Source organism: Phacochoerus africanus, chromosome 3 (genome assembly GCF_016906955.1).
Source record: "Phacochoerus africanus isolate WHEZ1 chromosome 3, ROS_Pafr_v1, whole genome shotgun sequence".
Lineage (NCBI taxonomy): Eukaryota > Metazoa > Chordata > Mammalia > Artiodactyla > Suidae > Phacochoerus > Phacochoerus africanus.
In genome coordinates this window covers 166,289,818-166,317,286 of record NC_062546.1, presented here as the reverse complement: position 1 = coordinate 166,317,286, position 27,469 = coordinate 166,289,818, and the positions used below count along the sequence as shown (strand labels likewise).

The 27,469-nt window shown below is 34.9% G+C and overlaps 1 protein-coding gene across 3 annotated transcripts in view; it reads left to right on the top strand.

The window, feature by feature from the left end:
* Positions 1-27,469, top strand: part of PGAP1 (post-GPI attachment to proteins inositol deacylase 1) — an 82,154-nt gene that overhangs the window by 28,307 nt on the left and 26,378 nt on the right. For all 3 annotated transcript variants that reach the window (XM_047773130.1, XM_047773132.1, XM_047773131.1), the window contains 9 exons: positions 3,300-3,352; positions 4,153-4,219; positions 9,442-9,547; positions 11,035-11,090; positions 12,753-12,836; positions 16,198-16,244; positions 16,665-16,716; positions 20,666-20,743; positions 24,453-24,528. In XM_047773130.1, coding sequence (XP_047629086.1) covers positions 3,300-3,352; positions 4,153-4,219; positions 9,442-9,547; positions 11,035-11,090; positions 12,753-12,836; positions 16,198-16,244; positions 16,665-16,716; positions 20,666-20,743; positions 24,453-24,528 — 619 coding nt within the window. The remainder of the gene's footprint in view (positions 1-3,299; positions 3,353-4,152; positions 4,220-9,441; positions 9,548-11,034; positions 11,091-12,752; positions 12,837-16,197; positions 16,245-16,664; positions 16,717-20,665; positions 20,744-24,452; positions 24,529-27,469) is intronic.

Genomic DNA, 27,469 nt, shown 5'->3' with positions numbered 1-27,469 from the left:
CAGTGATATGCTGTATACATTATTACAGTAGTAGTGGAATTTCACATACTCTTGAATTGTAATCTTGAATGGAAGTTTACTGATTTTAGAATTTAAAAATTAGCTCATCAGGTTAAGAACCCGACCAGTATCCATGAAGATGCGGGTTCGATCCCTGGCTTTGCTCACTGGGTTAAGGATCTGGCATTGCCATGAGCTGCAGCATAGGTTGCAGGCATGACTTGTATCTTGTGCTGCTCTGTCTGTGGTGTAGGCTGTAGCTCCAGTTCCACCCCTAGCCTAGGACCTTCCTTATGCCGTGAGTGTGGCCATAAAAAGACAAAAAAAAATTAACTTTGAAAGTATAGGTAGACTCTGATTAATTAATTTGCTAATTATTCTTCCCTGCTAGGATATCAAGTATTTGGTCTTTAGCAGGGATATATAGCTTCTATAAAATAAGTTCAACTTTCCTTTTAGGATTTATATATTTCTTATATTTTTAACCTTGAAGTCTTCAGTTATGAACTTAACTTTTTAACCCCAAATATAAATTAAATTCATAGCATTCCTTTTGTTTTTTAAGTGAGCATTCTTTGTTTCATAGTTGTCCTCTTCAAAGATACTCCTTTGCTCAGCTTATCTGCTATTTGCCCTTCCTTAGATTTTTAATCATTCAATAAACAGATATTACTGATGGCTTGCCATATGTAGAACAAGAATTTTTAAGCTATTATGTTCTTATCTGCAGTTTTTAAATATATAACTGGAGAAGTTGTCATGTACCCATAACAGCTTTAGAACTAATTGGTAAATCTCTCAAGCTCCATTGTTGGTATGGATCCTATTATTTGATGCTGAATATTTTGGGCAGATATGTGCTAGAAGTTCTCAAAACTCTAAATATGAACGCCTTAGTAAACATAGATGTTTGTAGTCATATAAAATTGGGTATAACTTATTTCCTAGTCTTGGTCTGGAACATGATGATGTATTGATAACACATCCTGAAGCTTTTAGAGACTTTGGTCTTTTTAATGACGTGTGTGTGTGTGCATGCCTGCAGATTTCTGTCTTTTCTAATGCATTTAATAATATGTTCTGTTCAAGGCAGCTTATATATCTGTCTTTGATGAAAATATATTTTACTTATTATGCAACTTTCTCAAAGCTAGTTATTGTATAATCTGAGTAAGTATTTAATTACTTGGTTTTTAGCCTCTAAATAATCAACAGTCTTTTTTTTTTTTTTTTTGGTCCTGAAAAAAATTTTATTTTTCCAAGCATTTCTCATTTTAAAAAACAGTTATTAAGAAGTAACTTTTTAGTGATTATCTCAAGAACAGTTAAATGGCATTTTTATCCATTGTGACTAGAAAAATTATTTTAGAGACTTCAGTTACATTAGTAGAGTAGGCTGACCTACTGTAATATTCACTCATGCAGGTAATGGCACTTAAACACAGAATTTTACGTTTTACTCATATAACTGCCCTATGTGTACATTTAAGTGGTGGGTGGTTTTTGGAGGAATCTCATTAAAGGGACCCAGGCTGATAGTAGGTTCCCCCTTCTTAAATGCTTTACTTCCAAGACTGCCCTAATCATAACTGTTTCAACTCACATGAAGGGGGAAAGAACTTTAGGAGATCAGTCAGGCCTGGAGATGGCACACATCACTCTTGTTCACATATTATTAGAGAAAACTTAGTCATACCTTAGAATGAGACTGAGACGTGCAGTCCAGCTAAACGTGTGAAAAAGGAAGAAGATTTTGGTGGACATTCAGCAGTTTTTACCATAAAAATGATAAGCAACTGCTTATTTATTTGTGTTGACTTTCCTTCTTCCGCTCTAGCAAAGAATGAAAGTAAACCAGCTTTATGTACTTGTTAGTAGTAAATTATGTCTACTGTGAGTTCTTACTCTGCTGAGCATCTAATATAACCTTAGAACCACAGTGAACTCTGGTTGTCTTAATTTTTAAAGTAAGTTCTCAGCAGTAATTTCTAAATAAGGTAGCTGATGTTTATAAGTTCATTAAGTATGCTGTAGTTTCCTCCAGCTTTAGAGTCTGAAACCAAATACCTGTTGTTCTTCGTCAAGTACAAGAGTGACAGTGACTTGATGACTCCTTAGAAGTTATAAATACTTTTTTTTTAGTTACAAATAACTTTTTTTTTTAATTAAAGTGGCATGTTCATTGTCTGTAAATTTTCTTGCATATTAGTTTCCTGTTCTTTTGTTTTGACAGTTCTAGGGAGGGCATCTCATTGTGTCTTTGACAGTGCAAAGAAACTGTGAAAAATAATACCAGGTTTACTTAATTTTCCCCCATTGTATGTAAGATACTGTTCACAGGGAGGTCATTACTTTGCATGAAAAAAAGTTTAATTCTTGGAGGGTGTTGTGCCATTGTTAGGAAGCCTTCCACAAATAATTAGATTTTTTTAGTAGGCTTTTGCATTTCTCTCTCTAACCAGCAGTTTGTATCCTAATGATCTAGGGTTTTTTTTTTTTTTTTTTGGTCTTTTTGCTATTTCTTTGGGCCGCTCCCATGGCATATGGAGGTTCCCAGGCTAGGGGTGGAATCGGAGCTTAGCCACTGGTCTACGCCAGAGCCACAGCAACTCGGGATCCGAGCCGCATCTGCAACCTACACCACAGCTCACGGCAACGCCGGATCGTTAACCCACTGAGCAAGGGCAGGGACTGAACCCGCAACCTCATGGTTCCTAGTCGGATTTGTTAACCACTGTGCCACGACGGGAACTCCAAGGGTTTTTTTGTTTTTGTTTTCAAAATAAGTAAGCCTGGACTCCACCAAAAGAGTCTAATTTGGTAGTTTTGTGATCAGACATATTTATTTTGAAAAATCTCCCCAGCCTAAGTATTTCTCAGGCACACCCTGATTAGAGTTAACATATTAAGTGATAGTCTAGTCAGAACTAAAGTTACTAAAATATCTATTGTAACTTATATATACCCTAAGATTTATTAAAGAATTGTAAACTCAACCTGTTATTAGAGTAATGAGTTAGACATTAAACTACAGTAAGTAATCTGGGGATGTTTTAATAATTTTTAAAGGGTAATTTAAGCTTGACTAAGCAGTAATGACAGAGAATTATTGTATGTAGGAAATATCTAAATATTTTTGGATCACCTTTTATAAGAATGCATCATTTTAAAATGTCTGTGTCATAAAATAGTGGAACTAATATTACATGTTTCTACATATTAGCCTATAAGAATTTCAGGACTTTTGCAGACTAACAAATATGCTTTTCTTAAGTATAGTTTTATTTCTTTCCTTTCAGAGTTCAGCAGTGCCTAAGACCTGGGTCTCAACAGACCACCTTTCCATTGTATGGTAAGTTCATATAACTTATTTTAGTAATTAGTGGTGGTCCTCTTTTCTCATCAATGAATTGCATGGTTTGTTAGCTTTCTTAGAGCTTTATCCATAAATAAATAAGGATTGGGGAGAAAGATTTACTTAGGGGCTTAGAACTCCAACCTTTTTTCTTGTCTTGGTTTTTTGACCAAGGTGTCCTTGACAACCTATAAAATCTTCTCCTAAAGAACAAGTAGCATCAGTCTCAAATGAAGCTATTCTAGAGTTTGTCATATTTGGGCAGAATCAAAGACACTTACAATTGGGCTTTTTGGCCAGTCACCAAACTCGGGGACTTGATTAATGACTATTCTAGAGCAGCATATTGAAAACCAAGTAGGAATTAGATTTACCCTTATTATAAATAAATAAATAGGTTAATATAAGGATGGAGAAATACATAGTCCCTAACCTAGTATCTTTTCTATGTTTTGACTTAAAGAATTCTCTTCTGACCCTCCTCTGGTTTTGCAGTCAGTGGCATCTATAGGAACCACAACAGTTCAGACATAGGAAGATGGGGTAGACATGGAGATTTAGGAAAGATAGAGGGATCCTGACAGATCTGCTCTCAAATATCCAGAAAGACCTAATTTGCTTTATTTTTATGTATTTCAGCTTTAAGATATATGCTTAATAATAAGGACTCAAATAATTTGAGTTTTCAACATTAAGGGAAATTCATATATTCCATTAAATTATAGAATTGTTCATGTTTGTATCAAAGGTATATTTTTAGAGGAAGTTTCATTTATAACATTTATTTTGTTCTTTAGGTGTAAACAATTGCAATTGACTACAGTTCGAGCCTTCTTTGATCTTATTGATGCTGATACTAGACAAGTATGTATTTTTAAATTAAAGGTTATTTCAGCAAAGCAAAGCTTTTGTTAGAGCAGTGATAGATTTGATAACTTTTTTCTTTGATGAAAATAGAAGCCTCCACCTTATATTGACTGTATTAGTTTCCAAATGTAACTACCTTTATTTTTTCTGATACTACTTTGATCACTATTAATAAAGACTGCAATAAAACTGAAAACATGAAAGAATACCTTAAATCTTCCTCCGGTTATTCCCCTTTACCGTTTAAAATTTGATATATATTCTTCTTTTTTTCACCTTAAGGGAAATAATTATTACAAATATCCATATGTAAGAGTATCAAAATATCTACATTCATTGAATACACAAGTGCGCCAGAACTTAAATTAGGTACTTCTAGAGTCAAACCTTTTCTGTATTGAGATTTAAGATAGAAACTCTCCAAGCCAGTGATTTTCTAAGTTGTTTAATCACCAGGACACCTGGAAATCATATTAGTCTTTCATGTCTTTCTTGTATCCTTACGGGTAAATTGTAGTGGTGGGCACCAAGGATTTCAGCACAATTCATAGAATTCTACCTATTAACTTAATTTTTATTTTCTTCCTGTGTACTGGGAACAAATTGCCATTACTCAACCTTAAGCAGACTTTCACCTCAGGTCATTTTGCAGTGCATCTCTGTCCCATAGAAGTATATTTTGAGAACTGTGGCTCTGGCTTCTTCTTTTGGAGGAAAAGTTCCTTGTGTTTTAGGTAATTTTTTTCATTATGTGAGATATTTTTGGATTCTTTCCCTGAAGGCTCCAGTTCTTTGAGAGACTATCATGTGTGGCTTCTTTCTCAATAGATCTTTAGGTCATGCTTTCCCTAACATGTGTTTTGACCTTGTTTCTGTAGCTCTCTTAGGAGTATGGTAGAGTCTGTTCTTTTCCTTAACCCTTCAGAAAACTGCATAACTGTTATTAGAGAGAATGATAGATACTTAGCTCTCTCCTGAAGAATGCAATAAGAGAGATCCAAATTGTTCCGTTTACCGTATTTCAAACCACAAGGTACCATATTTAAATTAATATATTTATTGAAGTAAATCAGCTTCATAGAGTTAACACTGCTAGCACTGGAATCATGTGGTCCTGGAATACAAACATTTTTCAGTTTTTCAACCTTGTTTAAATTGTGAGTCTTTAACTATGGCAAATGTTTTTAGTCCATGCAACTACATATGATAATACAATCAATTAAAACTTGTATTTGACCAGTTTGTGTTTGAAATGACATTTGGTAGGTTTAGGAAAAACACCATTTCATCCAGTGAACAGTTGACTCTCATACAGGTGTATTCTTTAAAAATTGTACCTAAAACCAATTCTAAAAAAATCAAATCTTGTTTTCCATTAAAATTCCAAGATGAGAAAACTCTTAATACTGACATATAATATAATTCTGGGTGGATAAGTATTTTGGAGACATATTTCAAGGAACAAATGAGAAATTTTTGATAACTAATACTGCTAAGAATCAAAGTATTATATGAAACTTCTGTTTCACCAACTCACTATATATGATAAACTAAATATTAGATAATAAAGTCTTAAGATATGATTCCTACTCTTTAAGAAGCATATAGTTTAGGAGGAGAAACAAACATACATACAAGGAAACTGTAACTCAAAGAATAATTAGTCCCAAACATGTGGTACCAAGGAATGAGTATCAGAGAGTAATTTTGAATGGTTATCAGTATAAAAGTCATAGCTGAAAACTTGTCAGTGGGTTGATTCCCTAGATAATAAATAAGGATGAGAGAGTCCTAACTTAACTGAACTTTTGGTAGAAAGTCCTCTGGGCTTTTAATTGGTTTCAGAAAGGATGTAGCTGCTTTTTTTTTTTTTTTTAATTACTTAATGAAGTTTATGACATTTATAGGTGTACAACAATCATCACACCAAATTTTGTAACATTTCCATCCCAAACCCTAATATATCCCCTCACCCCCCAACCTATCTCATTTGGAAACCATAAGTTTTTCAGTCTGTGAGTCAGTATCTGTACTGCAAAGAAGTTCATTGTGTGTGCCTTTTAGATTCCACATGTAAGTGATAGCATTTGATGTTGGTGTCTCACTGTCTGACTGACTTCAATTAGCATAATAATTTCTAGATCCATTCATGTTGCTGCAAATGCCATTATTTCTTTCCTTTTATTGACTAACATTCCATTGTGTATATGTACCACATCTTCTTCATCCACTCTTCTCTTGATGGGCATTTAGGTTATTTCCATGTCTTGGCTATTGCAAATAGTGCTGCAGTGAACATTGGAGTACATGTGTCTTTTCGCAGTCATGGTTTTCTCTGGATAGATGCCCAGGAGTGGGATTGCTGGATTAAATGGTAATTCTCTTTTTAGTTTTCTGAGGAATCTCCATACTGTTTTCCACAGTGGTTGCACCAGTTTACATTCCCACCAACAGTGTAATAGGGTTCCTTTTGCTCCACATGCTCTCCAGCACTTATTGTTTGTAGACTTTTTGGTGATGGCCATTCTGGCCAGTGTAAGGTGGTAACTCATAGTGGTTTTGATTTGCATTTCTCTAATAATGAGTGATGATGAACATCTTTTCTTGTGTTTTTTCGCCATCTGTATGTCTTCTTTGGAGAATTGTCTGTTTAGATCTTCTGCACATTTTTTGATGGGGTTGTTTGGGTTTATTTGATATTGAGTGGTAGAAGGTGTTTATAAATTTTGGAGATTAATCCCTTGTCAGTCGCTGCATTTGCAAAGATTTTCTCCCACTCTGTGGGTTGTCTTTTCGTTTTGTTTAGGGTTTCCTTTGCTGTGCAGAAACTTTTGAGTTTAAGTCCCATTTGTTTATTTATTTATTTAATTTATTTATTTATTTTGTCACTGCTCTAGGAGGTGGATTTGAGAAGATGTTGCTGTTGTTTATGTTGGAGAGTGTTTGGCCTATGTTTTCCTCTAAGAGTTTTATAGTGTCTGGTCTTATATCTAGGTCTTTAATTGATCTTGAGCTTATTTTTATGTATGGTGTTAGGAAGTGTTCTAATTTCATTCTTTTTCATGTGGCTGTCCAGATTTCCCAGCACCACTTATTGAAGGGACTGTCTTTTCTCCATTGTATATTTTTGCCTCCTTTGTCATAGACTAGTTGACTAGGTGCATGGGTTTAATTCTGGGCTTTCTGTGCTATTCCACTGATCTGTACTTCTGTCTTTGTGCCAGTACCATATGGTTTTGATGACTGTAGCTTTGTAGTATAGTCTGAAGTCAGGGAGCCTGATTCCTCCAGCTCCATTTTTCTTTTTCAGGATGTCTTTGGTTATTCTGGGTCTTTTGTGCTTCCAAACAAACTTTAAAATATTTTGTTCGAGTTCTGTGAAAAATGTCCTTGATGATTTGATAGGGACTGCATTGACTCTGTAGATTGCCTTGGGTGGTATAGTCATTTTGATAATATTGACTCTTCCAATCCAAGATCATGGTATGTCTTTCCATCTGTTTGTGTCATCTTTGATTTCTTTCATCAGTGTCTTATAGTTTTCAGAGTACAGGTCTTTTGTCTCTTTAGGTAGGTTTATTCCTAAGTATTTTATTCTTTTTGATGCAATGGTAAATGGGATTGCTGCTTTTTTAAAAAAATAAAAAATAATTTTATATTAGACTGAGTTGATTGCAATATAGAGTTTGCATCAATGAAGGTAAAATTCTAATGTCCTCCAGTCTGGTTACACAATATCTAGAGGACTGTATTCTATTTTGTATATCCTATTTTAAGAGAGACATCAAACCTGAGTTTATCCAGAGGAGGCAGTCAGAGTAGTGAAGGATTTGAAATAGTTCTGTGAAGAACAGTTGGTGTTTTGTGAAGTTGTTTAATCTGTAGAAGAGAGGGCATGTAACATCTTTAATTTTTTGAAAATCTGTTCCCCGATATACTATTTCAAAGTAATAGGGAAGCAGATATTTGCTCTAAGTAGGGCAGAACACTCTTCTGCTAAGAATTTTTAAAATTGGAATGTACTGTCTTACAAAGTAGGAAGTTAGAAATGTTCAAGCAGGAGTTCCCGTCATGGCGCAGTGGTTAACGAATCCGACTAGGAACCATGAGGTTGCGGGTTCGGTCCCTGCCCTTGCTCAGTGGGTCAACGATCCGGCGTTGCCGTAAGCTGTGGTGTAGGTTGCAGACGCGGCTCGGATCCCGCGTTGCTGTGGCTCTGGCGTAGGCCGGTGGCTATAGCTCCGATTCCACCGCTAGCCTGGGAACCTCCATATGCCACGGGAGCGGCCCAAGAAATAGCAACAACAACAACAACAACAAAAAAGACAAAAGACAAAAAAAAAAAAAAAGAAATGTTCAAGCAAATTCTAGGTGACTTCCTAAGGTTGAAATGATTTAGTATAGACCTGCATCTTCACTGTCTTTTTTTTGTCATTTTCTCACTGTGTTGTTGAGAAAATCACTTACCTGTCGGAACCTCCAAGTTTAAACTAGAATATCGAATAGTGGTAGATTTTAAATGGATTTTATATGCTAGTACCTTTTTTTAAAGGGAGGGACTGATATAAAGTTGCTAACATTTATTATATTAGGATGTTTTAAAACATTCAACAGAAAAATCCAGTTTACTCTAATTTTTATTTCACAAAAGAAAGGGTATTTTGACCCAAAGAAAGTATGACAGAGTAAATAAAGGAATTTTCTAAGGAAGGGCATTTGGCAATTTAATTCATTTTCTCTAGTGGCCACTGAATTCTATGTTGAGGGATTGGTGCTGGTCTCAGTTTGGAAACTAGAATGTTGGAATCACTAAACCAGAGGGTTTCTTAAGTTCTTCTGATTCTGTATATCTTTATATGTTTTTATTTTTAGCAGTGGCTTCAGAGGCACTATTGCCTAATGGTTAATAGCATGGGCTCTGGAGCCAGGATCCCTGGGTTTCAATCCTGGACCAGACTCTTAAATGGAGTGTAACCTTGGGAAAGTTTCTTAATTTCCCATGTTTTAGTTTTTTCATATTTAAAATGCAGGTCAAATTTTAATATCTCCTAGAGTTCTTATGGTAATTAAATGAGTGAGTAACATGTTAAAACACTTAAAACAGTGCGTGGCCCAGGGTAACTAACTGTTGGCTTTTATCATTATTTCTTGAAACAAAGTTTCATGAAGTCATCACAATGAATATAAAAGGATACAGGATGTATCGATTTTCTTTCTAGATAACTCAAAATCCCAAGAAGAAATTGTCTGTTTTGAATCACCACTTTATAAGACACCCAGCAAAACACTTTGAGGAAAATCCGTCAATAATTTCTGACTTAACAGGTTGGTGGTAATAACATGTTTTGATTTTAAGTAGAGCTTTATTTTTAAGTAAAATTTGTTATTAACAGACAAATTATTTGAAGCTATAATACTTCAGGTATTATAATCCTATTATATTTTATTAATTTCCCTATGCTGGTTTCTTATGAGGTTCTTGGCTAAGGAGGGAGAAAGTAAAAAAGCAATTTGTGGAGTTCCCGTCGTGGCGCAGTGGTTAACGAATCCGACTAGGAACCATGAGGTTGCAGGTTCGGTCCCTGCCCTTGCTCAGTGGGTTAACGATCCGGCATTGCCATGAGCTGTGGTGTAGGTTGCAGACGCGGCTCGGATCCCGAGTTGCTGTGGCTCTGGCGTAAGCCGGTGGCTACAGCTCCGATTAGACCCCTAGCCTGGGAATCTCCATATGCCGCGGGAGCGGCCCAAGAAATAGCAACAACAAACAACAACAACAATAACAACAACAAAAAGATAAAAATAAAAAAGCAATTTGTAAGATATTGCTGATAAAAATTTTGTATTGAAAATAACATGACAGTAGAAAAATTTAAGAGTAAATGTCTCTGTTCGCCTGCTAGACACATAAAATAAGTGCTGTGTCATTCCTGACTTAGCTTCTTAGTATCATTTTTCAGTCTTTTGGTTTAACAGTACATCTTTTGCTGGTAAATTTTGTTTTCAAATGTATGTCATACTTTACTGAGTTTAGAAAATGAAATATGCTTTCTTCTGCTGGTAATCCTTATAGTTTAGATACTAAACAGATTTTTTTTTCTGTCTTTTTGCTATTTCTTGGGCCGCTCCCGTGGCATATGGAGGTTCCCAGGCTAGCGGTGGAATCGGAGCTATAGCCACCGGCCTACGCCAGAGCCACAGCAACGCGGGATCCGAGCCGCGTCTGCAACCTACACCATAGCTCGCGGCAACGCCGGATCGTTAACCCACTTAGCAAGGGCAGGGACCGAACCCGCAACCTCATGGTTCCTAGTTGGATTGGTTAACCACTGCGCCACGATGGGAACTCCCCAAACAGATTTTAAATGCTTGTGAGTATTCCTTGCTGATGAGCATAAAGAGAACATCTCATTGAATTTTCTATTGTAAAATAGCCAGTGTTCAAGACACTGCTTTTTTTCTTTCTTGTGTGTCTTTTTAGGGCCGTACCCGCAGCATATGGAGGTTCCCAGGGTAGGGGTCCAATCAGAGCTGTAACCGCCGGCCTACACCACAGTCACAGCAACGCCAGATCTGAGCCACAACTGTGACCTACACCACAGTTCACAGCAATGCTGGATTGTTAACCCACTGAGCAAGGCCAGGGATCCAACCTACAACCTCATGGTTCCTAGTCGGATTCATTTCTGCTGTGCCACGACGGGAACTCCAAGAAACTGCTTTTTTTCCAAATTCTGTTGTGATTGAGAAATTCAGTAAAAGAAATCACTTAATATTAAAAAAAAAGTGAAGTAAATTAATTTCTTTTATCTTAGGGACATCTATGTGGGTGCCAGTAAAAGTGTCTAAGTGGACCTATGTGGCTTACAATGTAAGTATACCAACAATGGATTTAGCATTTTTTTCCAAAAATATTCTTTCAAAGTTAGACTCTTTTAAGAGGATAACTACATGTTATTTTCCCATATTAAATCAATTCAGTAATAATTCCTTAAAACCTAGTCAGTGTTCAATTTTCTAGTTTTATCATAATGGTCAAAATGTTTTGTTATTTCTTTGTTTTCCAGTTTGTTTAAATTAAGGTACAAACAAGGCCTGCGTATTATATATTGTTATGTCTCATTCCTCTCTTAATCTCTAATACTTTTTCCACCCTTTTTTTTCCCTTGCGGTTAGTTTTTGGGGAAAAAAGGCATTTGTGCAGTAAGAGTTTCACATAGTCTTGATTTTGCTGATTGCTTTCCTATAGCATCATTCAGTATATTCCTTTGCCTACTATTATGTGATTTGGCAGGTGAATCCAAATGCTTCTTCAGATTTCTGGTTTTTGTTTTGCTTTTGTTTTTGCTAGACATCTCTCTTTTGTTAGCAGTTATTGATGAAGAAGGCCTAGATTCATTTGGGGGATGCAAATACAGTGAGATGTGAATTTGATTAACTAATCCGACTAGGAACCATGAGGTTGCGGGTTCAATCCCTGGCCTGGCTCAGTGGGTTAACGATCCGGCGTTGCCGTGAGCTGTGGTGCAGGTTGCAGACGCGGCTCGGATCCTGCGTTGCTGTAGCTCTGGCATGAGCCAGTGGCTACAGCTCCAATTAGACCCCTAGCCTGGGAACCTCCATATGCAGTGAGAGCAGCCCAAGAAATGGCAAAAAGACCAAAAGAAATAAAACATAAAAAAAAAACTGGAACACTATATAGAAAAGCTTCTCATCTACTAAATTTATCAAAAGTGGAACAAATTACAAAGGAAAAAATGATAATTGTTTGGATCTTATATTTACTGGTTTTCAGAGTAATGTGTTGGCTCACAAATGTCCTCCGTCAGTGACTATAAGATGTTTTGGGGGATGGTTCCTCCAGTGTTATTATGATCTTAAACGTTTCTGTTTTTCTGTCTGAACTAAAATACTAATGTTGTTCTGTCTTTGATACTAAAATCGATATTAAAATTGTTCTATCTTTGACCCCTGGAAGACATTTCAGGGTAGCTTCCTCAATCTTTTTGATACAGCGGCTCTTTAGTTGTCTTTGATATTTTCCTCACTTTCTAGTATGAGAAGGTATTTTAGCTAGTTGAGTAACATTTCCAGTCCCAGGCCTTAAATCTGCTTTTTGTCTAAGGAGCTGTTCCTATTATTTGGAAAATGGTATCTGAAAACTAGTTTGGGCACTAGAGATGTTTATGGCTAATGAGTTATCATTTCTTAGGCCTTTTCAGTGAACAGAGCTAAGAAGTGTATTTTACCTTGGTCATAAAACCAAAAAACAAAGCCACGTAGACAAAACAAACATGTATTCATACTGATACTTCCAAGACAAATTCAGGACTACAGAGTTTGTACCTGATCTATCTTGCATCTGTATCTTCTTCCCATTCCTAGAAGATTGGTTGGTTCTCAACAATACCAAGAATGATAGAATTAGAACAACTAATCAGAATTAATTAGAAAAATTCTTCACTTACCTGAAATTTTGAATGAAATTTTCTAGCCTCATGATCATTTTATGTTTCCCTCTTTTTTTTTTCAGGAATCTGATAAGATATATTTCACTTTTCCCCTTGCAAATCATAGAAAAATCTACACTCATGTCTATTGTCAAAGCACTATGCTGGTAAGAAAATTGGTACATTTTATGTAAGTTTAAAAGGCTTCCATTTATTTTTAAGGTTCAACTACTGTCTAATGGATGTCATCGTTAGCTATGAACTATTATTTAATCTATTAGGTGAAAAACATTTATCTGGAACAGTTTTGATTGAAAAGTACTAATCACAGTCCTTCTGTACCCTAATATACTATCAGCTTATACATTTTCCCTCTAGTTTAAGACTTCCACACTCTTTTTCTACCTTAATTTCAGTATGTTTAGGATGAATGTATTCTGAATTCAATTCAGAGCTCCTTTTATTCTCAAATTCTGTTTAGTACTTTAAAGAATAGATATATTTAAGCAAGGTTGTTCTTTGTTTTATAAAGTAAATCCTATTTTTCCATTGGCTTTCATACTCTTCAATACTTTTTATACCAAATATTTTCTAAAAAAGCATAGTTAATGTTTTGTTACAGTGGTATTTAGTCATACAGTATCAGTATGATGATTTTGTTTGTATTTCTTTTTAATGAGTACCTACAATGCCAGAAACATGTTAGATGCTCTGAGTATACTTTTTTATGCTAGGAATGTTTAAGTAATAATTTAATAATTTATCAACACTTCTTTCAGGAATTTGTTTCCCAATTTGGGTTCTTTTCTCTCTATTCTGATTTTTTTTCTCATGTTCTAGGATTCTTCACTTTATATTTGCGTCTTTCATAATTTCAAGTTCTCTCATCTCCCTTTTGTTGGGTTATTTGTATTTTTTAGGACTAGGATCTAATATATCACTTAGTTGCTTGACACTGCCATTTGACCATATAGTAAAGTCTTTAGAAAAGATAGTAGGCAGGCATTGTGGGCTAGATGCTAACGAATACTAATTTTAGTGGGATTGCCACAGTTTTACATCTATCAAAGAATGTTTTATAAGTAGAGCTGTGTACTTATCACATCAGGAGGTATATAATATCTGGTTGTCCCACTTTTAGTAGCAAAGGCATATCAGTGGACTCAGGTGGTATCAGCATGATCCATGGATTAAAAAGTTCCTAATCAGTCTTTTACCTAATGATTTTAGGAGCCATTAAGGGCCTCATTTCCTCATTTTTTTACTGTAGGTAGTTTTTTTTTGTTTTTTTTTTTTTTTAGATCTATAAATTTTATGATCAAGTAGCATTTTCTTTTCTGTATACTTTAGGAGTTAGCAAATTCTGAGTGGCTTTTTCCGAGATTTTCAATACAAGCTTTATAATTAATTGATTTAGGGGTGTTTACTAGATGACCTGAAATTGTTCTTTTGACGAATTATAACAACACCATGTTTTAGGGTGGGTTTGAATAATACTATATTCAGTCTGTTGATGAATGAATCAGAGTTCTCTATACACTGAAGTAAGTTGTGTGGAATACATGCAGTTTTCATAATAACGGCTGTGTTTGAGGATAGGCTCCTTTAGTAACTACAAAAACCCATTTCAAAACTGGGTTGGATCTTGAGAAATTGCCTGATTTTGTTTGCCTAGGCTGTGCACGTCTGTTCTTTTGCCTTTATCGCGTCATGTTATTTTTCTGGGGAGTATAGGTTAATTGATAAAGAAGTACACAAGTATTTTCCCAGCAATGGAGAGCAGAGAAATACCACATTGTTTTTGCTTTCTTTCACCTTGCCTTTCTGTATTCTTGAAAAATGTTGTAAAATTTTATTTAGGCTCAATGAAGAGGCTATGTCTGCCTGATTAATCTTTTTCCTGAGGGCTTAGCATAATTCCTTGGCCTTGGAATGGTCTTAATAAATATTTTTTTTAATGGTTTGTTCCATGGCATATGGAAATTCCCAGGCCAGGGATTAAATCCAAGCTACATCTGTGACCTGTGCCACAGTTGTGGCAACACCAGATCCTTTAACCCACTGCGTCAGATGGGGGATTGAACCCATGCCTCTGCAGTGACTCAAACCTCTGCAGTTGGATTCTTAACTACATTGGGAGCTCAGTTAACTTTATAAATATTAACTGAGTGAAAAGATTGTTATTTTATTGTCCTGTCTGTGTACTTTGGGGAAATGTACATAGCTGTCTCAGCAGTGTTTCTCTCTTATGCCCTGGTAGGATTTCAGTAGCTGGATCATTAGATCTTGGAGTATTGCTCTTACTACTTCATTAAAAGTTGTAGTGAAAATCTTGGATTGTACTGCTCTTAAATGACTGGGAGTTCCTGTCATGGCACAGCAGAAACAAATCCATCTAGGAACCATGAGGTAGCAGGTTCAGTCCCTGGCCTTGCTAAGTGGATTAAGGATCTGGCATTGCCGTGAGCTGTGGTGTAGGTTGCAGACATAGCTCGGATCTGATGTTGCTGTGGCTGTGGCATAGGCCAGCAGCTGTAACTCTGATTGGACCCGTAGCCTGGAAACCTCCATATGCCGTGGATGCAGCCCTAAAAAACAAACAAACAAAAAATGACTGGAGCTAAATACATAATATTTTAAAAATACCACAGCCATCTCTGAAGCATTCCCAGACTGTGCTAATAACCAGTTTTAGTCCTGAACCTTGGAACCAAGCCAGGCATATTCTCAGTTGCATAGAATTTATTTGCCTTGTAATCAAATGAGAACAAATGATAAAAAAGCTGTACTTAGATTGTTATTTTTTATTATTTGGCCCTGGATTTTTTTAATGTTTCCATTAAAGTCAAACTCTAGTTGTTCATTCTTCTATTGTTATTCTTCTGTTCTATTTTTTAAATGTAGGTTACTTTCTTTGTGACTACCTAATTCAAGTGTAGACATTGCTGAACTCTTTTATTTTTTATTTTTGGTCTTCGTCTTTTTAAGGCTGGACTCATGGCACATGGAGATTCCCAGGCTAGGGGGTCAAATTGGAGCTGTAGCTGCTTGGCTACACCACAGCCACAGCAACACAGGATCGAGCTGCGTCTGGGACCTACCACAGCTCACAGCAATGCCGGATCTTTAACCCACTGAGCGAGGCCAGGGATCGAACCTGCATCCTCATGGATGCTAGTTACATTTGTTTCCACTGAGCCACAATGGGAACTCCATACTCTTAAAGTGTTAGGTCAGAAATTAGAATTGCTTTGCAGTATGCTGTGAAGAGATAACCCATCAGGTCAGTGTCTCATACTGCTGCTCCATGTTACTTTCTTACCTGTCTGTGTTGACATTAGACTTCTTTGCTTAGCCTTGAGCTGTATGACTTTTGACAATGTCTTGGATACATTTTTAAATAACAAGTTGTTGTTATATGTTTCCATTGTGTCCATTGACCCTATCATATAACAGTGAAATGTTGAAGATGCCTATTAGATATAATTATTTTCTATAATACTTAGTGTGCTTTGTTCTTATTAATAGGATACAAATAGTTGGATTTTTGGCTGCATAAACAGCACTTCTATGTGGTAAGTGTTTTGAACCTTTGTTCATTTTTCTCAACATAATGTATACTCAAATCACACTTTAAGCATAGTTTCATACGTTTTTTTTGGTATCTAGATTTTCTTTATCTAGAAAAAAATTTTTTCAGACATTCTTAAGCTCATTTTGCTACCGTACTAAATTATAGTATTCATTTTAAAATTAAAGGAAATTAACATACTAGTAATTTTTGCCAACATTGATAGTTGGTTGCTAGGAAAAACAGTTTTTTATTCCCAGAGGAAAAGTGGGTAAAGTGTATTATTGGATTAGACTTCTTAGATTTGACTTCATTAGAACTCTGATAGGTTCATTGATGGTTTCTTTTTTCTCTGACACTTATATATAATTTATAATACTCTGATATATTTGTCCTTAATTGTATTTTCATATTTATTTCAAAGCCGGCAAGGAGTTGATTTATCATGGAAAGCTGAACTGCTGCCAACAATTAAGGTAAATTATGGTTTTAGAATGTTAACATCCAGGTAATATTGAGCCTATAGGCATTGTACAGTATATTCTTTTGTAAATTCATCTGTGTTAAATGAACTTGAGATTTACTAATCTAATTTAAAATATTTTAGAAATATTTTCTCTAAGTTTTTTTCCTTAGCTTTCAGAAGTTAAAACTATAAGTCAGCAATCCTAAATAAAATTAAATCTGTATGTTATAGCATCATCCAATAGATACATTTTTTTTTTGTCTTTTTGCCAATAGATAAATTTTTAAGAATCAGTTAAGGGTTTGTTTGGAATGTTCTATCTTAAAATAATAAGCTGAATACTCAGAATTCATTTTGGAGAGAGGACCTACAGTGGAGAAGTAAGCATCTCAGAGACACAAAGCATTTTTCAACTTCACTGTTATTTGTAGTTAAGCACTTTAATAACCATCTGCTTTTATTTAGTACTATATGTGATTTATTTAATAATTTAGTGATTTCCTTAAGCAGCGCTGGTAGGTCAGCAAGTCTTTGCAAGAGGCTGATTTGCATACTCACAAAATTTATTGTCGAGAAAATAAAACAACTCTTAAGATTTGATGAAAATACCTGTTCTAATGTCCAGATTGTATTTATTATAACTGATAATCTTATGCCACTGTTGAAAGTTTTTAGTCTTCAAGTAAATCTATATTTTAAAAATATATTTCCATAATGAATACTGTGCTCATAGATTTGAATGTGAAGCCCTCTGCTTGGTCCTCCTGATAGTCTCCCAACTCCAGTTAAGTTAGTTTTTTGTGCTCATGAATGTTTCCATTTGCATAGTCAACTTTGTACTATACCAGCCGAGAAGAATGATGACAATGAATAATTGCAAGTCCTGACACTTGACTTTGGAATAGTTGTGGGGTTTTTTTTGTGTGTGTGTGGTTTGTTTTTTTTTTTTTCCTTCTGTCACCTTGATCAGTCTTACTTTGTGCATAGGGATTCATTTGGCTTTGTATATATGAAACATAATTGATTTGACTCGTGAACATTTTAACCAGTCCCTCAGTGGTTCTGTCCTAACTGCCTACAGGAGCAAAGCAAACAGAAGTTTGCGTACTGATTGTTTGTAAGGTATATTAAATACTTCCTTGCATTTCCAGGTTGGATATCCTATCCAGTCTATAATTTAAGAGTTATGAAGAAATAAATGAAGAAAATCCTGAGAAAATGTCACTTTGCTGCTATTTTTTAAATGTTATTTCTTAAATCATAAAATCCTTATATAATTTTTTTAAAGTCTCAAAGGTTAAATAGTGTATTCACCTAGTTCTAAGACCCTGTGTTGTTTGCTCTAAATGTAAAAAACAGGAGTTCCCATTGTGGCACAGCGGAAAGGAATCCGACTAGGAACCATGAGGTTGCAGGTTCGATCCCTGGCCTTGCTCAGTGGGTTAAAGATCTGGCGTTGCCGTGAGCTGTGGTGTAGATCGCAGATGCGGGCTTGGATCCTGCATTGCTGTGGCTGTGGCGTAAGCCAGTGGCTACAGCTCCGATTGGACCCTAGCCTGGGAACCTCCATGTACCTCGGGTGCGGCCCTAAATACACAATAAATAAATAAATAAATATAAGAAACAGCTAGATGAGCAATAGGAGAACAAGTTTTTCCAGTTGCTTACTTGCTGTAGTGGATACTGGAAGAAAATGCCAAGCAGCATTAACAAGTTGCTAGAATTTGGGGAGAAAAGTGGAAGAGAGAAGTTAGAAAATAAGGATTAGAATATTCTATCTTGGAGTTCCATCGTGGCTCAGTGGTTAATGAATCCGACTAGGAACCATGAGGTTGTAGGTTCGATCCCTGGCCTTGCTCAGTGGGTTAAGGATCTGGTGTTGCCGTGAGCTGTGGTGTAGGTTGCAGACACGGCTTGGATCCTGCTTTGCTGTGGCTCTGGCGTAGGCTGGTGGCTACCGCTCTGATTCAACCCCTAGCCTGGGAACCTCCATATGCAGCAGGAGTGGCCCAAGAAATCGCAAAAAAAAAAAAAAGAATATTCTGTCTTTTGCATTTTCAGTTGAAGAAGATTATAATTATTAAATGCAAGTAAGCTTTTCCATTATAATGACAATTAAAGTTATATATGTGTGTGTGTGAGCCATTAATAGAAAGCACACAAAATTATTTTGTGATGAGGTTGAAGGGAAAGAAAAGATTAAAGTGAAAAAATTTTGTAGGTTTTATTCATATTTATATCATCTCAACAAAGGTAATGTCGGATGAGAGTCATGCCATGTTTGTCATCCTTGCTGATGGAACTATTAATAAATAGACTCCTCCAGCAAAGCACTTAATAAAGTCAGTTTAGGGACTTCACAGTACTAGTCACATGGAACTTTTCTGTCATGGTACAATGAAGAAGTTTCTAAAAACACACAAACCACAAGCCAAGAATTTGGCACATCCAAATGGATTTATTGCTAAAAACAAACAAAATAGTTAACTTTGAAAAGTTATATGAGAAAAATTATCTAGTCACTACTTTGACTAAATCATACTTTGGCACCAAAGCTTTTGCCACGCAGCAGTAGAACTTGAGGATTTCTGACATCCAGACACTAGTGTTTGATCTTCTTTGTTGCCTCAGCATTAAGATCACTTTTCCCTTAAAACACTGAAAAATTTTGAAACTTCATATTAATCTTACCTTCAGTGTAACAATTTTCATGAATATCATATTGCCAGATTCCAACTGACATTATAATTATATGACAACCTTATAAGGAAATGTATTTTGACACTGATATAAGTATTCCAATCCTAAATAAGTTATTGAGAAAAATGATTCTTAAGAATAAATAATAAAAGCTCTCAGAATGGATGGCTACACAGAGTAACTGGTTCTTTCTTATTAATTTATCTTTCATACTGTCTGTCGTCTGGTTGGTTTCAGTTGCCTGAAACTTTTGTTTGTGTGACCCTTTTTAGGCCCTTTGATTTGCATTAGAAAATGTATGTCTGTTGCAGAGTCGTTGTCGAGTAAGTTGAGGTGCAGCCCAGTAAGTTGAGGTATACTCCCAGGTGAATCTGTCATGCTGTTTGAGGGTCACTCGGTGACAGTTCTTTAACTTCAATACCTCTATCCATCTTGTTCACATTGGTGCTTCTGAAGAACAATGGAGAGTAATGAGTGCAGAAATTTCTTAATGCGTATGGATTATTACAACATAAACTACTCCCACCCCCACATCTACTGTCAGGAAAAAAATTGACTTGAAAACTGTTTAATAGCCTGGCTTTTCATTAAATAGACCAGTCCTCCTATCTATTCATTCCTCAAAATATGGACTCTAAGATATGGTCTTAATTTTGAAAAGAGAATAAATGTTCATTTGGTGAAGTGTATTATTAAACTTGTTGTATTCATGTCATTTACTGAATAAATTCCAGAGGATGATGTTTATACATATCATTAGCCAACAACTGTTTATTTCTTAGGCTAGATCAGAATCATTTGAGATTTAATTGTAGTTCTTCCATCATATTGAGCAACCATTCAGTCATCAACTATTGAATGCTCATATACCACCAAAATAAATGTAGAGATCATAATGAACATTATGCAAAACAAATAGACAAATATTAAAGGACACCAAATCTGGCAGTAATTATGTGAAATAATTAAATGTAGGGTTTAAGCGTCATTTGTTTTATGGGAAAGGATACAGTTCAAGGAATATTTTTGGCAGTCCATATTTACATAATTATAAATTTGACTTTCAGCAGGCTCATTGACCTGAAAATATAAGCATGGGCATTTTACAAAGTATTGAACATAAAGTTTGAAATTAGTTTTTTCATAACTTATTAAGTAAGAAATGTGTTTATCATTCATCATACTTTTAACATGCTTTAAGCTCTGTATATTCTGAAAAATAAAATCAGCTTTTTTTCTTTCTTTTTTTTTTTTTTTAGTCTCTGACATTAAGACTCCAAGACTATCCATCTTTGTCTCATCTTGTTGTTTATGTACCATCTATTCATGGAAGTAAGGTAACAAACAAATTAAGGTTGTTATCAGAATGTTTTGGGCGATACTTATGCTAAATATTTAAGTTATTTTTTTATGAATTCCTCAGCTTAGGGCTTATCTACAACAGTGACCAGTTTGGTGATCCACTTAAAACTGTTTAAATCATTAGGATCAACTACTCTGACTTGAACTAAGCAGAATAAATTTAGGGTCTCTTTGTTTCAAGTGGGAATTAGTTCCACTTCATCAGTCTCAGAATCTGTGAGTCTTTTATGTGCAAAACTCTATGCTAGGGATTATATGAGGCACACAGATGAGGAAGACATGAGCCCTATTCTTAAAAAGCTCCATACTGTTGGGTAGGGGGAGAGAAGTAGAGTTGGTAGCCAGAGGAAAAGTGAGAATAAAAGAGATACCCAAAAATGTGTAATACAGATCAGAATATAGCAAGTAATGAAGTGTTAAAGGTGAAGGTATCTCTAATTGATGAAATCAAGAAAGGCTTTGTTATGAGGTTATATTTTAAATTGCCTTAAAAGATAGTTATGGTTTTTATAGATAGAATGAACATTCTAGACCTGGACTGTCCAATATGGAAGCCACTAACTATTTAAATGTGTAGCTATTTAAATTTAAATTAATTAAAATTAGATAAAAGTAAAAATTTAGTTACTTAGTTGTATTAGCCACATATCAAATGCTAGTAACATCATTGCAGAAAGTTATAATGAACCTTATAACTGTTGGGACAAAGAAATCGATTCAAACATGGAAAGTGTGGAGTATGTTAGAAAATAATGAGTAAGTAAATAGTTACTTTAAGAAGCGTGGGTACCATGGGTAGAATAGTAGTGGAAAAAAAGTTTGGAAAAATAGTCATGGCCATATTATAGAGGGCCTTGATTGGAAGAGTCAGGATTTTATATAATTCAGGAGAAGTAGGGAGCTGAAAGATTTTTCATCATAGTAGAAATGGGACCAGACCTCTTTATTTTGGAAAGTGAATCTATTTATGGTATAGGATGGATTAGAATACCTCTTAAGGGGTTATGAAAGTTTGTAGGAGTAGGAATAAAAGTGTGATGATTTTTGAGAGTTATAGGCAGGGAAAGAAGATGATGGCGGTGAAAAGACCCTTTATCCCCCTTTCCACATCACCCAATGAACTTATCGTTCAAGATCTAGCCCAAGTGTCCCCAATTTTCCTTTTCCAAATGACTCCATTTACCTCTTATTTATTCTCATGATACTTTGTTTATAACTTCTTTGAGGAATTTTTTACACTGAATTATAACTTACTTGTTTATGTCTTTATTGCTATCAACATAGTATCAATTCATTGAGAGCAAGGACTGGATAGATCTTACTCTACTTTGCATCCTTAGCTTTTAGCAAACACTGCCTGAATCCTCAAAAAAGTGTTTCTTGAATGAGATTTGAGATTTGGGACCAAAATCATTAGGAAGATTTAAAGGAGAGGGGGATATAGTTGGTAGTCTTCTCAAAGACTGAGTCTCACAAGTACCTTATAATGGATTCATTGTTTTGTTTTGCTTAGCTCAAGTGAGAGGTAATTCAACATCTTCAATACTAAAAGCTCTCTTTAAGGGTTTTTCTTTCAGGTAAGTTGGTTTTGAATGAATTTAACATCTTTCCCAAACTTGGAAAGGCCTTCTCTGGTTATTCCAAGAAATTAATGAACCTTTTGCAAATAGCCAATCTTAGCAGCCTAATAAATACTTAATATGTCTTAACACTGTGGAAAGTAACACTGCTGACTTTAATGTTGCACACCCAGTCTAACAGGGATGGTAATTTAGGCCTTTCATAATTTCTACATATCTGTTATAATCCATCATCAGAAAGAGACATGTATTTAAATAGGCAGCTTAAAATTTTTTTGAGGGAGTTCCTACTGTGGTACAGTGCATTGAGAATCTGACTGTAGCAGATTACTGCGGGTTGCTGAGGAGACACGGATTGGATCTCTGGCTTGGCATAGTCGGCTAAAGGATCTAGCATTGCTGCAGTTTGCAGCATAGGTCGGAGCTATGGCTTGGATTTGATCCCTGACCCAGGAACTTTCATTTACCACAGGTGCGGCCTGAAAATAAAATTAAAAAATAAAATTTTTTTGAGACAAGTGATAATATATTTCAAATAAAAATATGTAATTATCTGCACTTTTGATGACAGAAAACAGATAATTAAGTCACTAGAAATTTACTTACATTGAATATTTCGAGACAGACCCTTGAATTCTTTCTTGGGTAAGGGTTTTATTCTATTAAGGAATAGTCAAGTTTTTGAAGATATAATAAAAATTATATTATTTTAAATAATTGCTTAGAGTGATTTAAAACTGCTTCCCTGACTCAAGCAATGTCTTATGCAAAAATACTTTGTAAAAACATAATGAATAATCTCGTAACAGCTATTTTCTCTTTTTTTTTTTAGTCTTTTCTAGGGCCGCATCTGTGGCATATGGAAGTTCCCAAGCTAGGATTCGAATTGAAGCTGCAGCTGCTGGCCTGCGCCACAGCCACAGCAGCTTGGGATCCGAGCTGCCTCTGCAACCTACACCACAGCTCATGGCAACAAAGGATCCTTTAACCTCCTGAGCAAAGCCAAGGATCAAACCTGCATCCTCATGGATACTAGTCAGATTCATTTCCACTAAGCCACAATGAGAACTCCACCTCATTTGTTTTTCACTTTCAAAAACAATAAAAATTTCACCCAAGAGTCAAACAAAATAACACAGCTTTAAACACAATTCTGGGTGTAGTTACTGGAAAAGCCTAGGGTAGAACCCACTAACTTTCTGCCTTTTGAAAAAAGCAGACTACTTGCCAGTTACAGTTAGGCATCAAATTAATTTCTTCCTCAGCTCCTATAGATGAAAGTAATTTGGTTGGTTGTGGAGATGATTTTAATGAAACCATTCTTATAGCAGACAGCTGAGAGCAAAGTTCCTTATGCTGCTTATGTTATTTGACAAGGAAAGTCTTTACAGAAATTGTAATGAAGCAGATGTCACATTATAAGTTTACTGTTTTTGAAATAACGTTTTTTCTTTATATATAACGAATCATTTTTCATTTGCATAATCATTGTTTAGCTTGAAATAATCCTAATAAGAACATTAGTCATCTGTTGATGAATGGCAGTATGTCTCCAGAAGCCTTTTGTAGTCTACTTAGACTGCAGATAGGTAATAAATAGGGCATTTAAAAAAAAGAAAAAAAAGAAAAACATTGAAAGAAGAAAGAGTTGGAAATAAAGACAGATAAAGAAGAAAGGAAAAAAAAAGATATAATAAAGTCACATTTCACTTTAATGATGAAAGTATTCAGAGATGTATTATCTAAATTCCGAATTAATCTCGAGTTGACCTTGGCTCTTAATGCTTTGACCCATCCTTGATGGGTTCCTCTTCTTCAAACACCTAAAACTATTCAAGAAAGTTTTTCTATGTATTTGTTGTTTTAGAGATGAATCCTCTAATAATTTATCTATTAAGCTTGTTATTCATATTTTTTAGCTTAGCATCTCTCCTTGACAAATTCATGCCGCCTAAGTACAGCCAGAGTTAGTGTGATAGATAATAGATAATACTTTCTCCAAAACTGAAGCTTATAAATTTTTTTTTCTACTCAAATATCAAGTGAAGATCTTTTATTATAAATTTAATTCCCTTTTTTCCTAATAAATCGTTATTTCTTACAGTTTGTTGTAGATTGTGAATTCTTTAAAAAAGAAACGAGATCCATACAGCTACCTGTAACTCATCTTTTTTCCTTTGGTAAGTCTTTGATTTTGGAAGCCTTAAGAGTTGCTTTTATTTTTAAAAGGGTGCTGATTTTATTTTGCCAGTTAGTTGCAATAAAGCAGAGCTTTGTAACGTTAAGTATCTTTTATATACTTCAAGTGTAGTTCTTAGAATAACCATATGATATGGCTCAGTGGTTTGATTCTTATTTAAATCTGGGCCAACAGTCATCTTCTGAGAAGAGAACTTTTAAAAGAAACTTATCCTTAATCATATACATTTGCAGGTAGTTGTGTGTTTGTGTATACATATTTTCATTTGAACTTAAACAACATTTTGGCCCTTTTTATGAAATGTTTATTATAAGATATAAATTGCTATCTACTCTATGAAGGTTTCAAGACTTCTCTAAATCCCTTTCCCAGTTTTTTTTTTTTATTATGGTAGAATACATATAACTAAATATTCCTTTAATTTTATTCTGAAATAATTTTAGACTTGATGGAAAAATTATAGAAAGAATGTAGAATCCCTGTATATCTCTCATTCACCTTAACATAAACAACATAATTATGGGAATTAAGAATTAAGCACTAGTGCAATACTGTTCACTAAACTACAGGCTTTATTTGGTTTTCATGGGTTTTTCTGTCAGTTTCTTCTCCAGGTTCCCATGTTGCATTTAGTTGTCATGCTTCCTTTTCTCCTCTGATCTTTGATAGTTCCTCAGTCTTTCCTTGTCTTGTATAACGCTGATACCTTTGAAAAGTGTGGTCAGTTATTTTGTAGAATATCCCTCTACTTGGCTTTGTCTAATGCTCTCTTATGATTAGACTGAGGCTATACATTTGGGGCAAGAATATCGCAGAAGTGATGTGTACTTATTGTATCATGTCCAAGGATATATAATATCACCATGTCTAATTACAAGTGATGTTAACCCTATCACTTGGTTACGGTGGTGTTTGCCAGGCTTCTCCACAGTAAAGTTACTGCTTTCCTTTTTATGATTAATATCTTGAGGGAGATAATTTAAGAAAGTGTAAATATCCTGTTTTTCTTCAAAATTACACATTAATTTTAGCATCCATTGGTTTATCTAGTCTGAAACAGTTATTACTGGCGTTCTATATTTATTGAAATTCTTCCTAAAAGAACGTTATACCTTCTCCCCCATATATTCATTTATTCAATTTTATTTATATTAGTATGGACTTAGGCATATTTATTTTATCATTGGGTTATAATCCATTACTAATGTTACATTTTTTGCTTAAGTTTCTCCAGCTCTCGATATTGGAAGTTCTTTTTAGGTTGGCTCCTTTGCCCTTTTGGCATGCCCCATCCTTTCAGTATACATATATATTTTTTTGTCTTTTTAGGGCTGAACCCCTGGTATATGGAGGTTCCCAGGCTAGGGGTCAAATTGGAACTGTAGCCCCTGGCCTATACCACAGCCATAGCAACACTGGATCTGAGCCACATCTGCAACCTACACCATGGCTCACAGCAACTCCAGATCCTTAACCCACTGAGTAAGGCCAGGAATCAAACCTGCGTCCTCATGGATACTCATCAGGTTTGTTTCTGCTGAGCCACAATGAGAACTCCCTCATTATATTTTTTTAATATTCCATTCATGAAAAGAATCTATATTACTTGACAGAGAAAACTTTCTTAAGGTTTTTAATCTATTCCTTTCTTTTTTGGTTTTGATAAAAGAATATACAGAATAATACATAATTGACAACTCTGAATCACCTCATTAAAGACACCAAGGTTATAAAATAAGAGCTCTGCCCTCCCAGCTCAAATTTTTAAAGTTGTGACTCTGTGGTTACACGCACCATATTCCATTCCATCTTGAGAGAGGTGAAGATTGGGGCTTAATTTTTCAGCCACAAGAGAGCCTGCTGGGCATTTCTCCTTGTTTTAATTTATGCTCAGCTGAACTGATTAATACTGTATAATGATAGTAAACTGATCTCCTAAACATAATTGATGAAGGTGCTTCTGGAATATGTTAAGCAATTTTAAAATTAACCTATTAAAAGAGAAATGAATCTTGTCTTGTGAATTGTCGTTGTAGCTTAAAAATACTGTGCCAGTATTATAACTGACCTCCTCTAACACTTTTGATATCTTAGATTTAATAATAAATTAATCCTATAAAATTGGATTGTGATGATCATTGTACAACTATAAATGTAATAAATTCATTGAGTAATAAAAAAAGGAAAAAAATGAATTAAATATTTAATGTGCTTGAAGAAGAGTTGGCAAAATAAAATATTAAATATAAGTATGTAAATAGCAAAAGAACTTTAGCTGTTTTAAAAGTGAAAACATTCAGGGAAATTTATGCTTTGATCATTGGTGAATGTCTCACATTTTAAGTTATAACACAATCAAATACTTGTGGCTTATTTGTTGATATGTCTAAACTTATGGAAACTGTTAAGCAGTCTCTCAAATGGGCCTGTCAGCATTTTAATAATGAAGATGTTCTTTCTAAAATCTTCAGGATGTGAGTCAGGCTGAAAAAAAATGTTTTTAATTAAGTATAATGTTCAGCTTCTCATTTCCCTTTTGCCATTGTGGAAAGCAAAATTGTAAATTATTTACTTCCTGTTGAAATATTTTCAACAACCAAGAATTAGACCATTTTTCTTGAGAAAGAGGGTAGCTCAGTGAATGGTATTTTAAATTAGATTAAGTAAAATGTGAAGTCTACTTTATATTTACTCCTTTTTCTCCCACTGTTCATTTTGAGTTGTCTTAAATTCAGTGCTCTATTTTAAAATATTGGTCACAAAAGGTACTCATTAAGATGGTTTGTACATGAATGTCTTAAGTTAGCATTGTGTTTTAGAAAGTGATTTATTAATCACAGATTGATGATACAATTTACATTTAGCATTTTTACATGTAGATAAAATTTCCTGTCTTTTTTCTTCGATCCAGTTATTGATCA